Below are 17296 nucleotides of genomic sequence, written 5' to 3'. Positions count from 1 at the left end.
GCCCTGTATTGGGTATCTAGGCCTGTCTCTGAGTGAGTGGATCCCTGGAGTGTCACTGAGGCCCTGTATTGCGTATCTCGGGCTGTCTCTGAGTGAGTGGATCCCTGGAGTGTCACTGAGGCCCTGTATTGGGTATCTCAGCCTGTCTCTCACTGAGTGGATCCCTGGAGTGTCACTGAGCCCCTGTATTGGTGATCCCGGCCTGTCTCTCACTGAGTGGATCCCTGGAGTGTCACTGAGGCCCTGTATTGGGTATCTCGGCCTGTCTCTCACTGAGTGGATCCCTGGAGTGTCACTGTGGCCCTGTATTGGGTATCTCGGCCTGTCTCTCACTGAGTGGATCCCTGGAGTGTCACTGAGGCCCTGTATTGGGTATCTCAGCCTGTCTCTCACTGAGTGGATCCCTGGAGTGTTACTGAGGCCCTGTATTGGGTATCTCAGCCTGTCTCTCACTGAGTGGATCCCTGGAGTGTTACTGAGGCCCTGTATTGGGTATCTCGGCCTGTCTCTCAGTGAGTGGATCCCTGGAGTGTCACTGAGGCCCTGAATTGGGTATCTAGGCCTGTCTCTGAGTGAGTGGATCCCTGGAGTGTCACTGAGGCCCTGTATTGGTGAACCCGGCCTGTCTCTGAGTGAGTGGATCCCTGGAGTGTCACTGAGGCCCTGTATTGGGTATCTCGGCCTGTCTCTGAGTGAGTGGATCCCTGGAGTGTTACTGAGGCCCTGTATTGGGTATCTCGGCCTGTCTCTCACTGAGTGGATCCCTGGAGTGTCACCGAAGCCCTGTATTGGGTATCTCAGCCTGTCTCTCACTGAGTGGATCCCTGGAGTGTCACTGAGGCCCTGTATTGGGGATCTCGGCCTGTCTCTGAGTGAGTGGATCCCTGGAGTGTCACAGAGGCCCTGTATTGGGTATCTCGGCCTGTCTCTCACTAAGTGGATCCCTGGAGTGTCACTGGGGCCCTGAATTGGGTATCTCAGCCTGTCTCTCACTGAGTGGATCCCTGGCGTGTCACTGAGGCCCTGTATTGGGGATCTCGGCCTGTCTCTCACTGAGTGGATCCCTGGAGTGTTACTGAGGCCCTGTATTGGGTATCTCAGCCTGTCTCTCACTGAGTGGATCCCTGGAGTGTCACTGAGGCCCTGTATTGGGTATCTCGGCCTGTCTCTCAGTGAGTGGATCCCTGCAGTGTCACTGAGGCCCTGTATTGGGTATCTAGGCCTGTCTCTGAGTGAGTGGTTCCCTGGAATGTCACTGAGGCCCTGTATTGGGTATCTCGGCCTGTCTCTCACTGAGTGGATCCCTCGAGTGTCACTGAGGCCCTGTATTGGGGATCTCGGCCTGTCTCTGAGTGAGTGGATCCCTGGAGTGTCACTGAGGCCCTGTATTGGGTATCTCGGCCTGTCTCTCACTGAGTGGATCACTGCAGTGTCACTGAGGCCCTGTATTGGGTATCTCGGCCTGTCTCTCACTGAGTGGATCACTGCAGTGTCACTGAGGCCCTGTATTGGGTATCTAGGCCTGTCTCTGAGTGAGTGGATCCCTCGAGTGTCACTGAGGCCCTGTATTGGGTATCTCGGCCTGTCTCTCTGTGAGTGGATCCCTGGAGTGTCACTGAGGCCTCTATTGGGTATCTCGGCCTGACTGTCTGTGGGTGGATCCCTGGAGTGTCACTGAGGCCCTGTATTGGGTATCTCGGCCTGTCTCTCACTGAGTGGATCCCTGGAGTGTTACTGAGGCCTCTATTGGGTATCTCGGCCTGACTCTCTGTGAGTGGATCCCTGGAGTGTTACTGAGGCCCTGTATTGGTGATCCCGGCCTGTCTCTCACTGAGTGGATCCCTGGAGTGTCACTGAGGCCCTGTATTGGGTATCTCGGCCTGTCTCTCTGTGAGTGGATCCCTGGAGTGTCACTGAGGCCCTGTATTGGGTATCTCGGCCTGTCTCTCTTTGAGTGGATCCCTGGAGTGTAACTGAGGCCCTGTATTGGGTATCTCGGCCTGTCTCTGAGTGAGTGGATCCCTGGAGTGTCACTGAGGCCCTGTATTGGGTATCTCGGCCTGTCTCTCACTGAGTGGATCCCTGGAGTGTTACTGAGGCCCTGTATTGGGTATCTCGGCCTGTCTCTCACTGAGTGGATCCCTGGAGTGTCACTGAGGCCCGGTATTGGTGATCCCGGCCTGTCTCTGAGTGAGTGGATCCCTGGAGTGTCACTGAGGCCCTGTATTGGTGATCCCGGCCTGTCTCTGAGTGAGTGGATCCCTGGAGTGTCGCTGAGGCCTTGTATTGGGGATGTAGGCCTGTCTCTGAGTGAGTGGATCCCTGAGGCCCTGTATTGGTGATCTAGGCCTGTCTCTGAGTGAGTGGATCCCTGAGGCCCTGTATTGGGGATCTCGGCCTGTCTCTCACTGAGTGGATCCCTGGAGTGTCACTGAGGCCCTGTATTGGGGATCTCGGCCTATCTCTGAGTGAGTGGATCCCTCAGGCCCTGTATTGGGGATCTGGGCCTATCTCTGAGTGAGTGGATCCCTGAGGCCCTGTATTGGGGATCTTGGCCTGTCTCTGAGTGAGTGGATCCTTGAGGCCATGTATTAGGGATCTGGGCCTGTCTCTGAGTGAGTGGATCCCTGAGGACCTGTATTGGGGATCTGGGCCTGTCTCTGAGTGAGTGGATCCCTGAGGACCTGTATTGGGGATCTGGGCCTGTCTCTCACTGAGTGGATCCCTGGAGTGTCACTGAGGCCCTGTATTGGGTATCTCGGCCTGACTCTCAGTGGGTGGATCCCTGGAGTGTCACTGAGGCCCTGTATTGGGCATCTCGGCCTGTCTCTCAGTGAGTGGATCCCTGGAGTGTTACTGAGGCCCTGTATTGGGTGTCTAGGCCTGTCTCTCACTGAGTGGATCCCTGGAGTGTCACTGAGGCCCTGTATTGGGTGTCTAGGCCTGTCTCTCAGTGAGTGGATCCCTGGAGTGTCACTGAGGCCCTGTATTGGGTATCTAGACCTGTCTCTCACTGAGTGGATCCCTGGAGTGTCACTGAGGCCCTGTATTGGGTATCTCGGCCTGTCTCTCACTGAGTGGATCCCTGGAGTGTCACTGGGGCCCTGTATTGGGTATCTTGGCCTGTCTCTCAGTGGGTGGATCCCTGGAGTGTCACTGAGGCCCTGTATTGGGTGTCTAGGCCTGTCTCTCAGTGAGTGGATCCCTGGAGTGTCACTGAGGCACTGTATTGGGTGTCTAGGCCTGTCTCTCACTGAGTGGATCCCTGGAGTGTTACTGAAGCCCTGTATTGGGTATCTCAGCCTGTCTCTCTGTGAGTGGATCCCTGGAGTGTCACTGAGGCCCTGTATTGGGTGTCTCGGCCTGTCTCTGAGTGAGTGGATCCCTGGAGTGTCACTGAGGCCCTGTATTGGGTATCTCAGCCTGTCTCTGAGTGACTGGATCCCTGGAGTGTCACTGAGGCCCTGTATTGGGTATCTTGGCCTGTCTCTGAGTGAGTGGATCCCTGGAGTGTTACTGATGCCCTGTATTGGGTATCTCGGCCTGTCTCTGAGTGAGTGGATCCCTGGAGTGTCACTGAGGCCCTGTATTGGGTATCTCAGCCTGTCTCTCACTGAGTGGATCCCTGGAGTGTCACTGAGGCCCTGTATTGGGTATCTCGGCCTGTCTCTGAGTGAGTGGATCCCTGGAGTGTCACTGAGGCCCTGTATTGGGTGTCTCAGCCTGTCTCTCAGTGAGTGGATCCCTGGAGTGTCACTGAGGCCCTGTATTGGGTATCTCGGCCTGTCTCTGAGTGAGTGGATCCCTGGAGTGTCACTGAGGCCCTGTATTGCGTATCTCGGGCTGTCTCTGAGTGAGTGGATCCCTGGAGTGTCACTGAGGCCCTGTATTGGGTATCTCAGCCTGTCTCTCACTGAGTGGATCCCTGGAGTGTCACTGAGCCCCTGTATTGGTGATCCCGGCCTGTCTCTCACTGAGTGGATCCCTGGAGTGTTACTGAGGCCTCTATTGGGTATCTCGGCCTGTCTCTCACTGAGTGGATCCCTGGAGTGTCACTGAGGCCCTGTATTGGGTATCTCGGCCTGTCTCTCTGTGAGTGGATCCCTGGAGTGTCACTGAGGCCCTGTATTGGGTATCTCGGCCTGTCTCTCTTTGAGTGGATCCCTGGAGTGTAACTGAGGCCCTGTATTGGGTATCTCGGCCTGTCTCTGAGTGAGTGGATCCCTGGAGTGTCACTGAGGCCCTGTATTGGGTATCTCGGCCTGTCTCTCACTGAGTGGATCCCTGGAGTGTTACTGAGGCCCTGTATTGGGTATCTCGGCCTGTCTCTCACTGAGTGGATCCCTGGAGTGTCACTGAGGCCCGGTATTGGTGATCCCGGCCTGTCTCTGAGTGAGTGGATCCCTGGAGTGTCACTGAGGCCCTGTATTGGTGATCCCGGCCTGTCTCTGAGTGAGTGGATCCCTGGAGTGTCGCTGAGGCCTTGTATTGGGGATGTAGGCCTGTCTCTGAGTGAGTGGATCCCTGAGGCCCTGTATTGGTGATCTAGGCCTGTCTCTGAGTGAGTGGATCCCTGAGGCCCTGTATTGGGGATCTCGGCCTGTCTCTCACTGAGTGGATCCCTGGAGTGTCACTGAGGCCCTGTATTGGGGATCTCGGCCTATCTCTGAGTGAGTGGATCCCTCAGGCCCTGTATTGGGGATCTGGGCCTATCTCTGAGTGAGTGGATCCCTGAGGCCCTGTATTGGGGATCTTGGCCTGTCTCTGAGTGAGTGGATCCTTGAGGCCATGTATTAGGGATCTGGGCCTGTCTCTGAGTGAGTGGATCCCTGAGGACCTGTATTGGGGATCTGGGCCTGTCTCTGAGTGAGTGGATCCCTGAGGACCTGTATTGGGGATCTGGGCCTGTCTCTCACTGAGTGGATCCCTGGAGTGTCACTGAGGCCCTGTATTGGGTATCTCGGCCTGACTCTCAGTGGGTGGATCCCTGGAGTGTCACTGAGGCCCTGTATTGGGCATCTCGGCCTGTCTCTCAGTGAGTGGATCCCTGGAGTGTTACTGAGGCCCTGTATTGGGTGTCTAGGCCTGTCTCTCACTGAGTGGATCCCTGGAGTGTCACTGAGGCCCTGTATTGGGTGTCTAGGCCTGTCTCTCAGTGAGTGGATCCCTGGAGTGTCACTGAGGCCCTGTATTGGGTATCTAGACCTGTCTCTCACTGAGTGGATCCCTGGAGTGTCACTGAGGCCCTGTATTGGGTATCTCGGCCTGTCTCTCACTGAGTGGATCCCTGGAGTGTCACTGGGGCCCTGTATTGGGTATCTTGGCCTGTCTCTCAGTGGGTGGATCCCTGGAGTGTCACTGAGGCCCTGTATTGGGTGTCTAGGCCTGTCTCTCAGTGAGTGGATCCCTGGAGTGTCACTGAGGCACTGTATTGGGTGTCTAGGCCTGTCTCTCACTGAGTGGATCCCTGGAGTGTTACTGAAGCCCTGTATTGGGTATCTCAGCCTGTCTCTCTGTGAGTGGATCCCTGGAGTGTCACTGAGGCCCTGTATTGGGTGTCTCGGCCTGTCTCTGAGTGAGTGGATCCCTGGAGTGTCACTGAGGCCCTGTATTGGGTATCTCAGCCTGTCTCTGAGTGACTGGATCCCTGGAGTGTCACTGAGGCCCTGTATTGGGTATCTTGGCCTGTCTCTGAGTGAGTGGATCCCTGGAGTGTTACTGATGCCCTGTATTGGGTATCTCGGCCTGTCTCTGAGTGAGTGGATCCCTGGAGTGTCACTGAGGCCCTGTATTGGGTATCTCAGCCTGTCTCTCACTGAGTGGATCCCTGGAGTGTCACTGAGGCCCTGTATTGGGTATCTCGGCCTGTCTCTGAGTGAGTGGATCCCTGGAGTGTCACTGAGGCCCTGTATTGGGTGTCTCAGCCTGTCTCTCAGTGAGTGGATCCCTGGAGTGTCACTGAGGCCCTGTATTGGGTATCTCGGCCTGTCTCTGAGTGAGTGGATCCCTGGAGTGTCACTGAGGCCCTGTATTGCGTATCTCGGGCTGTCTCTGAGTGAGTGGATCCCTGGAGTGTCACTGAGGCCCTGTATTGGGTATCTCAGCCTGTCTCTCACTGAGTGGATCCCTGGAGTGTCACTGAGCCCCTGTATTGGTGATCCCGGCCTGTCTCTCACTGAGTGGATCCCTGGAGTGTTACTGAGGCCTCTATTGGGTATCTCGGCCTGTCTCTCACTGAGTGGATCCCTGGAGTGTCACTGAGGCCCTGTATTGGGTATCTCGGCCTGTCTCTCACTGAGTGGATCCCTGGAGTGTCACTGTGGCCCTGTATTGGGTATCTTGGCCTGTCTCTCACTGAGTGGATCCCTGGAGTGTCACTGAGGCCCTGTATTGGGTATCTCGGCCTGTCTCTGAGTGAGTGGATCCCTGGAGTGTCACTGAGGCCCTGTATTGGGTGTCTCAGCCTGTCTCTCAGTGAGTGGATCCCTGGAGTGTCACTGAGGCCCTGTATTGGGTATCTCGGCCTGTCTCTGAGTGAGTGGATCCCTGGAGTGTCACTGAGGCCCTGTATTGCGTATCTCGGGCTGTCTCTGAGTGAGTGGATCCCTGGAGTGTCACTGAGGCCCTGTATTGGGTATCTCAGCCTGTCTCTCACTGAGTGGATCCCTGGAGTGTCACTGAGCCCCTGTATTGGTGATCCCGGCCTGTCTCTCACTGAGTGGATCCCTGGAGTGTTACTGAGGCCTCTATTGGGTATCTCGGCCTGTCTCTCACTGAGTGGATCCCTGGAGTGTCACTGAGGCCCTGTATTGGGTATCTCGGCCTGTCTCTCACTGAGTGGATCCCTGGAGTGTCACTGTGGCCCTGTATTGGGTATCTTGGCCTGTCTCTCACTGAGTGGATCCCTGGAGTGTCACTGAGGCCCTGTATTGGGTATCTCAGCCTGTCTCTCACTGAGTGGATCCCTGGAGTGTTACTGAGGCCCTGTATTGGGTATCTCAGCCTGTCTCTCACTGAGTGGATCCCTGGAGTGTTACTGAGGCCCTGTATTGGGTATCTCGGCCTGTCTCTCAGTGAGTGGATCCCTGGAGTGTCACTGAGGCCCTGTATTGGGTATCTAGGCCTGTCTCTGAGTGAGTGGATCCCTGGAGTGTCACTGAGGCCCTGTATTGCGTATCTCGGGCTGTCTCTGAGTGAGTGGATCCCTGGAGTGTCACTGAGGCCCTGTATTGGGTATCTCAGCCTGTCTCTCACTGAGTGGATCCCTGGAGTGTCACTGAGCCCCTGTATTGGTGATCCCGGCCTGTCTCTCACTGAGTGGATCCCTGGAGTGTCACTGAGGCCCTGTATTGGGTATCTCGGCCTGTCTCTCACTGAGTGGATCCCTGGAGTGTCACTGTGGCCCTGTATTGGGTATCTCGGCCTGTCTCTCACTGAGTGGATCCCTGGAGTGTCACTGAGGCCCTGTATTGGGTATCTCAGCCTGTCTCTCACTGAGTGGATCCCTGGAGTGTTACTGAGGCCCTGTATTGGGTATCTCAGCCTGTCTCTCACTGAGTGGATCCCTGGAGTGTTACTGAGGCCCTGTATTGGGTATCTCGGCCTGTCTCTCAGTGAGTGGATCCCTGGAGTGTCACTGAGGCCCTGAATTGGGTATCTAGGCCTGTCTCTGAGTGAGTGGATCCCTGGAGTGTCACTGAGGCCCTGTATTGGTGAACCCGGCCTGTCTCTGAGTGAGTGGATCCCTGGAGTGTCACTGAGGCCCTGTATTGGGTATCTCGGCCTGTCTCTGAGTGAGTGGATCCCTGGAGTGTTACTGAGGCCCTGTATTGGGTATCTCGGCCTGTCTCTCACTGAGTGGATCCCTGGAGTGTCACCGAAGCCCTGTATTGGGTATCTCAGCCTGTCTCTCACTGAGTGGATCCCTGGAGTGTCACTGAGGCCCTGTATTGGGGATCTCGGCCTGTCTCTGAGTGAGTGGATCCCTGGAGTGTCACAGAGGCCCTGTATTGGGTATCTCGGCCTGTCTCTCACTAAGTGGATCCCTGGAGTGTCACTGGGGCCCTGAATTGGGTATCTCAGCCTGTCTCTCACTGAGTGGATCCCTGGCGTGTCACTGAGGCCCTGTATTGGGGATCTCGGCCTGTCTCTCACTGAGTGGATCCCTGGAGTGTTACTGAGGCCCTGTATTGGGTATCTCAGCCTGTCTCTCACTGAGTGGATCCCTGGAGTGTCACTGAGGCCCTGTATTGGGTATCTCGGCCTGTCTCTCAGTGAGTGGATCCCTGCAGTGTCACTGAGGCCCTGTATTGGGTATCTAGGCCTGTCTCTGAGTGAGTGGTTCCCTGGAATGTCACTGAGGCCCTGTATTGGGTATCTCGGCCTGTCTCTCACTGAGTGGATCCCTCGAGTGTCACTGAGGCCCTGTATTGGGTATCTCGGCCTGTCTCTCACTGAGTGGATCACTGCAGTGTCACTGAGGCCCTGTATTGGGTATCTAGGCCTGTCTCTGAGTGAGTGGATCCCTCGAGTGTCACTGAGGCCCTGTATTGGGTATCTCGGCCTGTCTCTCTGTGAGTGGATCCCTGGAGTGTCACTGAGGCCTCTATTGGGTATCTCGGCCTGACTGTCTGTGGGTGGATCCCTGGAGTGTCACTGAGGCCCTGTATTGGGTATCTCGGCCTGTCTCTCACTGAGTGGATCCCTGGAGTGTTACTGAGGCCTCTATTGGGTATCTCGGCCTGACTCTCTGTGAGTGGATCCCTGGAGTGTTACTGAGGCCCTGTATTGGTGATCCCGGCCTGTCTCTCACTGAGTGGATCCCTGGAGTGTCACTGAGGCCCTGTATTGGGTATCTCGGCCTGTCTCTCTGTGAGTGGATCCCTGGAGTGTCACTGAGGCCCTGTATTGGGTATCTCGGCCTGTCTCTCTTTGAGTGGATCCCTGGAGTGTAACTGAGGCCCTGTATTGGGTATCTCGGCCTGTCTCTGAGTGAGTGGATCCCTGGAGTGTCACTGAGGCCCTGTATTGGGTATCTCGGCCTGTCTCTCACTGAGTGGATCCCTGGAGTGTTACTGAGGCCCTGTATTGGGTATCTCGGCCTGTCTCTCACTGAGTGGATCCCTGGAGTGTCACTGAGGCCCGGTATTGGTGATCCCGGCCTGTCTCTGAGTGAGTGGATCCCTGGAGTGTCACTGAGGCCCTGTATTGGTGATCCCGGCCTGTCTCTGAGTGAGTGGATCCCTGGAGTGTCGCTGAGGCCTTGTATTGGGGATGTAGGCCTGTCTCTGAGTGAGTGGATCCCTGAGGCCCTGTATTGGTGATCTAGGCCTGTCTCTGAGTGAGTGGATCCCTGAGGCCCTGTATTGGGGATCTCGGCCTGTCTCTCACTGAGTGGATCCCTGGAGTGTCACTGAGGCCCTGTATTGGGGATCTCGGCCTATCTCTGAGTGAGTGGATCCCTCAGGCCCTGTATTGGGGATCTGGGCCTATCTCTGAGTGAGTGGATCCCTGAGGCCCTGTATTGGGGATCTTGGCCTGTCTCTGAGTGAGTGGATCCTTGAGGCCATGTATTAGGGATCTGGGCCTGTCTCTGAGTGAGTGGATCCCTGAGGACCTGTATTGGGGATCTGGGCCTGTCTCTGAGTGAGTGGATCCCTGAGGACCTGTATTGGGGATCTGGGCCTGTCTCTCACTGAGTGGATCCCTGAGGCCCTGTATTGGGTATCTCGGCCTGTCTCTCACTGAGTGGATCCCTGGAGTGTCACTGAGGCCCTGTATTGGGGATCTCGGCCTATCTCTGAGTGAGTGGATCCCTGAGGCCCTGTATTGGGGTTCTGGGCCTATCTCTGAGTGAGTGGATCCCTGAGGCCATGTATTGGGGATCTGGTCCTGTCTCTGAGTGAGTGGATCCCTGAGGCCATGTATTGGGGATCTGGGCCTGTCTCTGAGTGAGTGGATCCCTGAGGCCCTGTATTGGGGATCTGGGCCTGTCTCTGAGTGAGTGGATCCCTGAGGCCATGTATTAGGGATCTGGGCCTGTCTCTGAGTGAGTGGATCCCTGAGGACCTGTATTGGGGATCTGGGCCTGTCTCTCACTGAGTGGATCCCTGAGGCCCTGTATTGGGTATCTCGGCCTGTCTCTCACTGAGTGGATCCCTGGAGTGTCACTGAGGCCCTGTATTGGGGATCTCGGCCTATCTCTGAGTGAGTGGATCCCTGAGGCCCTGTATTGGGGTTCTGGGCCTATCTCTGAGTGAGTGGATCCCTGAGGCCATGTATTGGGGATCTGGTCCTGTCTCTGAGTGAGTGGATCCCTGAGGCCATGTATTGGGGATCTGGGCCTGTCTCTGAGTGAGTGGATCCCTGAGGCCCTGTATTGGGGATCTGGGCCTGTCTCTGAGTGAGTGGATCCCTGAGGCCCTGTATTGGGGATCTGGGCCTGTCTCTGAGTGAGTGGATCCCTGAGGCCCTGTATTGGGGATCTGGGCCTGTCTCTGAGTGAGTGGATCCCTGAGGCCCTGTATTGGGGATCTGGGCCAGTCTCTGAGTGAGTGGATCCCTGAGGCCCTGTATTGGGGATCTGGGCCTGTCTCTGAGTGAGTGGATCCCTGAGGCCCTGTATTGGGGATCTGGGCCTGTCTCTGAGTGAGTGGATCCCTGAGGCCCTGTATTGGGGATCTGGGCCAGTCTCTGAGTGAGTGGATCCCTGAGGCCCTGTATTGGGGATCTGGGCCAGTCTCTGAGTGAGTGGATCCCTGAGGACCTGTGTTGGGGATCTGGGCCTGTCTCTGAGTGAGTGGATCCCTGAGGACCTGTATTGGGGATCTGGGCCTGTCTCTGAGTGAGTGGATCCCTGAGGCCCTGTATTGGGGATCTGGGCCTGTCTCTCACTGAGTGGATCCCTGGAGGTGACCTACCTGAGGGCCTCGCTGGGCAGCTTTGTCCCGGAGAAGTTGAGGTGAGTCAGGGAGTAGGAGTTGCTGAAGAAGCTCCGGAAGGAAGGCAGCGTCTCCTTCGCCCTCCTGTGGGGGGAAGAGACGGGAGGTGGGTTGGTGGGGACGGTGAGGCTTCTCATGGTCCCTTACCCTCGGGGCCAAACCCAGAGCCACTCACCTGTGGGAGAAGACGTTGCCGGAGAGGTCCAGGAGGGTCAGGTGGGCACAGCAGCCCCGCAGCAGCGCACCGAACAGCTGGAGGGGGCAAGAGGCTATCGGTCAGCGATCTGAGACTCAGCCCTGGCTTATCAGAGTACAGGATACAGCACAGGAGGCCATTCTGCCCATCGGCCCTGTGCTGGCTCTTTGGTTACATCTCTCCAACGAGTCCCACTCCCCCTGCTCGGTCCCCCATCGCCCTGGAAATTCACCGTAACCTCCCGGCTTGTGTACTCGGTGCCTCGATCACACTCACCCGGTCCGAGATCACACTCACCCGGTCCGAGATCACTCCACCCGGTCCGAGATCACACTCACCCGGTCCCACATCACACTCACCCGGTCCGAGATCACACTCACCCGGTCCCACATCACACTCACCCGGTCCGAGATCACACTCACCCGGTCCCACATCACACTCACCCGGTCCGAGATCACTCTCACCCGGTCCGAGATCACACTCACCCGGTCCGAGATCACTCTCACCCGGTCCGAGATCACGCTCACCCGGTCCGAGATCACTCTCACCCGGTCCGAGATCACAGACACCCGGTCCGAGATCACAGTCACCCGGTCCGAGATCACACTCACCCGGTCCGAGATCACACTCACCCGGTCCGAGATCACACTCTCACCTGGTCCGAGATCACTCTCACCCGGTCCGAGATCACACTCACCCGGTCCGAGATCACACTCACCCGGTCCGAGATCACTCCACCCGGTCCGAGATCACGCTCACCCGGTCCGAGATCACACTCACCCGGTCCGAGATCACGCTCACCCGGTCCGAGATCACACTCACCCGGTCCGAGATCACTCCACCCGGTCCGAGATCACGCTCACCCGGTCCGAGATCACACTCACCCGGTCCGAGATCACGCTCACCCGGTCCGAGATCACACTCTCACCCGGTCCGAGATCACACTCACCCGGTCCGAGATCACGCTCACCCGGTCCGAGATCACACTCTCACCCGGTCCGAGATCACACTCACCCGGTCCGAGATCACACTCACCCGGTCCGAGATCACGCTCACCCGGTCCGAGATCACACTCACCCGGTCCGAGATCACACTCACCCGGTCCGAGATCACACTCACCCGGTCCCACATCACACTCACCCGGTCCGAGATCACTCTCACCCGGTCCGAGATCACACTCACCCGGTCCGAGATCACTCTCACCCGGTCCGAGATCACGCTCACCCGGTCCGAGATCACTCTCACCCGGTCCGAGATCACAGTCACCCGGTCCGAGATCACAGTCACCCGGTCCGAGATCACACTCACCCGGTCCGAGATCACACTCTCACCCGGTCCGAGATCACTCTCACCCGGTCCGAGATCACTCTCACCCGGTCCGAGATCACTCTCACCCGGTCCGAGATCACTCTCACCCGGTCCGAGATCACACTCACCCGGTCCGAGATCACACTCTCACCCGGTCCGAGATCACACTCTCACCCGGTCCGAGATCACTCTCACCCGGTCCGAGATCACACTCACCCGGACCGAGATCACACTCACCCGGTCCGAGATCACACTCACCCGGTCCGAGATCACTCTCACCCGGTCCGAGATCACACTCACCCGGTCCGAGATCACACTCACCCGGTCCGAGATCACACTCACCCGGTCCGAGATCACTCTCACCCGGTCCGAGATCACACTCACCCGGTCCGAGATCACTCTCACCCGGTCCGAGATCACACTCTCACCCGGTCCGAGATCACACTCTCACCCGGTCCGAGATCACTCTCACCCGGACCGAGATCACACTCACCCGGTCCGAGATCACACTCACCCGGTCCGAGATCACACTCACCCGGTCCGAGATCACACTCACCCGGTCCGAGATCACACTCACCCGGTCCGAGATCACTCTCACCCGGTCCGAGATCACACTCACCCGGACCGAGATCACACTCACCCGGTCCGAGATCACACTCACCCGGTCCGAGATCACTCTCACCCGGTCCGAGATCACTCTCACCCGGTCCGAGATCACACTCACCCGGACCGAGATCACACTCACCCGGTCCGAGATCACACTCACCCGGTCCGAGATCACTCTCACCCGGTCCGAGATCACTCTCACCCGGTCCGAGATCACACTCACCCGGTCCGAGATCACGCTCACCCGGTCCGAGATCACACTCACCCGGTCCGAGATCACACTCTCACCCGGTCCGAGATCACTCTCACCCGGTCCGAGATCACACTCACCCGGTCCGAGATCACAGTCACCCGGTCCGAGATCACACTCACCCGGTCCGAGATCACACTCACCCGGTCCGAGATCACACCCGGTCCGAGATCACACTCACCCGGTCCGAGATCACTCTCACCCGGTCCGAGATCACACTCACCCGGTCCATCATCACACTCACCCGGTCCGAGATCACACTCACCCGGTCCGAGATCACTCTCACCCGGTCCCACATCACACTCACCCGGTCCGAGATCACACTCACCCGGTCCGAGATCACACTCACCCGGTCCGAGATCACACTCACCCAGACCGAGATCACACTCACCCGGTCCGAGATCACTCTCACCCGGTCCGAGATCACACTCACCCGGTCCGAGATCACACTCACCCAGACCGAGATCACACTCACCCGGTCCCACATCACACTCACCCGGTCCGAGATCACACTCACCCAGACCGAGATCACACTCACCCGGTCCGAGATCACTCTCACCCGGTCGGAGATCACTCTAACCCGGTCGGAGATCACTCTCACCCGGTCCGAGATCACACTCACCCGGTCCGAGATCACACTCACCCGGTCCGAGATCACACTCACCCGGTCCGAGATCACGCTCACCCGGTCCGAGATCACGCTCACCCGGTCCGAGATCACTCTCACCTGGTCCAAGATCACACTCACCCGGGCCGAGATCACACTCACCCGGTCCGAGATCACACTCAACCAGACTGAACTCTGGGGAATATTAAGATTAAACCCAAAAGACGAGAAGGTGAAGGGATGGAGATGGAGACGAACGATTTTTACTCACAACGTCGATAATGCAGTCTGTCCCTGAGAGATTCAACTCAGCGATAACATTCGGACCGGCAAGGAAAGTGTACAAATTCTGCAAAAGAGATTCAGCACAGTCCAACTCCTGGAGCAGGTACAGGGTTAGATACAGAGTAAAGCTCCCTCTACACTGTCCCATCAAACACTCCCAGGGTCAGGTACAGGGTTAGATACAGAGTAAAGCTCCCTCTACACTGTCCCATCAAACACTCCCAGGGTCAGGTACAGGGTTAGATACAGAGTAAAGCTCCCTCTACACTGTCCCATCAAACACTCCCAGGGTCAGGTACAGGGTTAGATACAGAGTAAAGCTCCCTCTACACTGTCCCATCAAACACTCCCAGGGTCAGGTACAGGGTTAGATACAGAGTAAAGCTCCCTCTACACTGTCCCATCAAACACTCCCAGGGTCAGGTACAGGGTTAGATACAGAGTAAAGCTCCCTCTACACTGTCCCATCAAACACTCCCAGGGTCAGGTACAGGGTTAGATACAGAGTAAAGCTCCCTCTACACTGTCCCATCAAACACTCCCAGGGTCAGGTACAGGGTTAGATACAGAGTAAAGCTCCCTCTACACTGTCCCATCAAACACTCCCAGGGCAGGTACAGAGTTAGATACCGAGTAAAGCTCCCTCTACACTGTCCCATCAAACACTCCCAGGGCAGGTACAGGGTTAGATACAGAGTAAAGCTCCCTCTACACTGTCCCATCAAACACTCCCAGGGTCAGGTACAGGGTTAGATACAGAGTAAAGCTCCCTCTACACTGTCCCGTCAAACACTCCCAGGGTCAGGTACAGGGTTAGATACAGAGTAAAGCTCCCTCTACACTGTCCCATCAAACACTCCCAGGTCAGGTACAGGGTTAGATACAGAGTAAAGCTCCCTCTACACTGTCCCATCAAACACTCCCAGGGTCAGGGACAGGGTTAGATACAGAGTAAAGCTCCCTCTACACTGTCCCATCAAACACTCCCAGGGTCAGGTACAGGGTTAGATACAGAGTAAAGCTCCCTCTACACCGTCCCATCAAACACTCCCAGGGCAGATACAGGGTTAGATACAGAGTAAAGCTCCCTCTACACTGTCCCATCAAACACTCCCAGGGTCAGGTACAGGGTTAGATACAGAGTAAAGCTCCCTCTACACTGTCCCATCAAACACTCCCAGGGTCAGGTACAGGGTTAGGTACAGAGTAAAGCTCCCTCCACACTGTCCCGTCAAACACTCCCAGGGCAGGTACAGGGTTAGATACAGAGTAAAGCTCCCTCTACACTGTCCCGTCAAACACTCCCAGGGCAGGTACAGGGTTAGATACAGAGTAAATCTCCCTCTACACTGTCCCATCAAACACTCCCAGGGTCAGGTACAGGGTTAGATACAGAGTAAAGCTCACTCTACACTGTCCCATGAAACACTCCCAGGACAGGTACAGGGTTAGATACAGAGTAAAGCTCCCTCTACACTGTCCCATCAAACACTCCCAGGGCAGGTACAGGGTTAGATACAGAGTAAAGCTCCCTCTACACTGTCCCATCAAACACTCCCAGGGTCAGGTACAGGGTTAGATACAGAGTAAAGCTCCCTCTACACTGTCCCATTAAATACTCCCAGGGTCAGGTACAGGGTTAGATACAGAGTAAAGCTCCCTCTACACTGTCCCATCAAACACTCCCAGGGTCAGGTACAGGGTTAGATACAGAGTAAAGCTCCCTCTACACTGTCCCGTCAAACACTCCCAGGGTCAGGTGCAGGGTTAGATACAGAGTAAAGCTCCCTCTACACTGTCCCATCAAACACTCCCAGGGCAGGTACAGGGTTAGATACAGAGTAAAGCTCCCTCTACACTGTCCCGTCAAACACTCCCAGGGTCAGGTACAGGGTTAGATACAGAGTAAAACTCCCTCTACACTGTCCCATCAAACACTCCCAGGGTCAGGTACAGGGTTAGATACAGAGTAAAGCTCCCTCTACACTGTCCCATCAAACACTCCCAGGGTCAGGTACAGGGTTAGATACAGAGTAAAGCTCCCTCTACACTGTCCCATCAAACACTCCCAGGGCAGGTACAGGGTTAGATACAGAGTAAAGCTCCCTCTACACTGTCCCATCAAACACTCCCAGGGTCAGGTACAGGGTTAGATACAGAGTAAAGCTCCCTCTACACTGTCCCATCAAACACTCCCAGGGTCAGGTACAGGGTTAGATACAGAGTAAAGCTCCCTCTACACTGTCCCATCAAACACTCCCAGGGTCAGGTACAGGGTTAGATACAGAGTAAAGCTCCCTCTACACTGTCCCATCAAACACTCCCAGGGTCAGGTACAGGGTTAGATACAGAGTAAAGCTCCCTCTACACTGTCCCATCAAACACTCCCAGGGCAGGTACAGGGTTAGATACAGAGTAAAGCTCCCTCTACACTGTCCCATCAAACACTCCCAGGGTCAGGTACAGGGTTAGATACAGAGTAAAGCTCCCTCTACACTGTCCCATTAAATACTCCCAGGGTCAGGTACAGGGTTAGATACAGAGTAAAGCTCCCTCTACACTGTCCCATCAAACACTCCCAGGGTCAGGTACAGGGTTAGATACAGAGTAAAGCTCCCTCTACACTGTCCCGTCAAACACTCCCAGGGCAGGTACAGGGTTAGATACAGAGTAAAGCTCCCTCTACACTGTCCCATCAAACACTCCCAGGGTCAGGTACAGGGTTAGATACAGAGTAAAGCTCCCTCTACACTGTCCCATCAAACACTCCCAGGGCAGGTACAGGGTTAGATACAGAGTAAAGCTCCCTCTACACTGTCCCATCAAACACTCCCAGGGCAGGTACAGGGTTAGATACAGAGTAAAGCTCCCTCTACACTGTCCCGTCAAACACTCCCAGGGTCAGGTACAGGGTTAGATACAGAGTAAAACTCCCTCTACACTGTCCCATCAAACACTCCCAGGGTCAGGTACAGGGTTAGATACAGAGTAAAGCTCCCTCTACACTGTCCCATCAAACACTCCCAGGGTCAGGTACAGGGTTAGATACAGAGTAAAGCTCCCTCTACACTGTCCCATCAAACACTCCCAGGGCAGGTACAGTG

The 17296-nt window shown here is 56.2% G+C and overlaps 1 protein-coding gene across 1 annotated transcript in view; it reads right to left on the bottom strand.

Moving 5' to 3' along the window:
- LOC137307594 (capping protein, Arp2/3 and myosin-I linker protein 3-like) overlaps window positions 1-17296 on the bottom strand; it is a gene marked incomplete at its 5' end in the record, with an annotated part of 45575 nt that overhangs the window by 26945 nt on the left and 1334 nt on the right. Inside the window, 3 exons of the mRNA XM_067976883.1 lie at window positions 10920-11024; window positions 11116-11192; window positions 14179-14256. Of these exons, the coding sequence (XP_067832984.1) occupies window positions 10920-11024; window positions 11116-11192; window positions 14179-14256 (260 nt within the window). The remainder of the gene's footprint in view (window positions 1-10919; window positions 11025-11115; window positions 11193-14178; window positions 14257-17296) is intronic.

The sequence above is a fragment of the Heptranchias perlo genome, unplaced genomic scaffold (assembly GCF_035084215.1).
Source record: "Heptranchias perlo isolate sHepPer1 unplaced genomic scaffold, sHepPer1.hap1 HAP1_SCAFFOLD_1068, whole genome shotgun sequence".
NCBI lineage: Eukaryota > Metazoa > Chordata > Chondrichthyes > Hexanchiformes > Hexanchidae > Heptranchias > Heptranchias perlo.
This window is presented reverse-complemented; position numbering and strand designations above follow the sequence as displayed.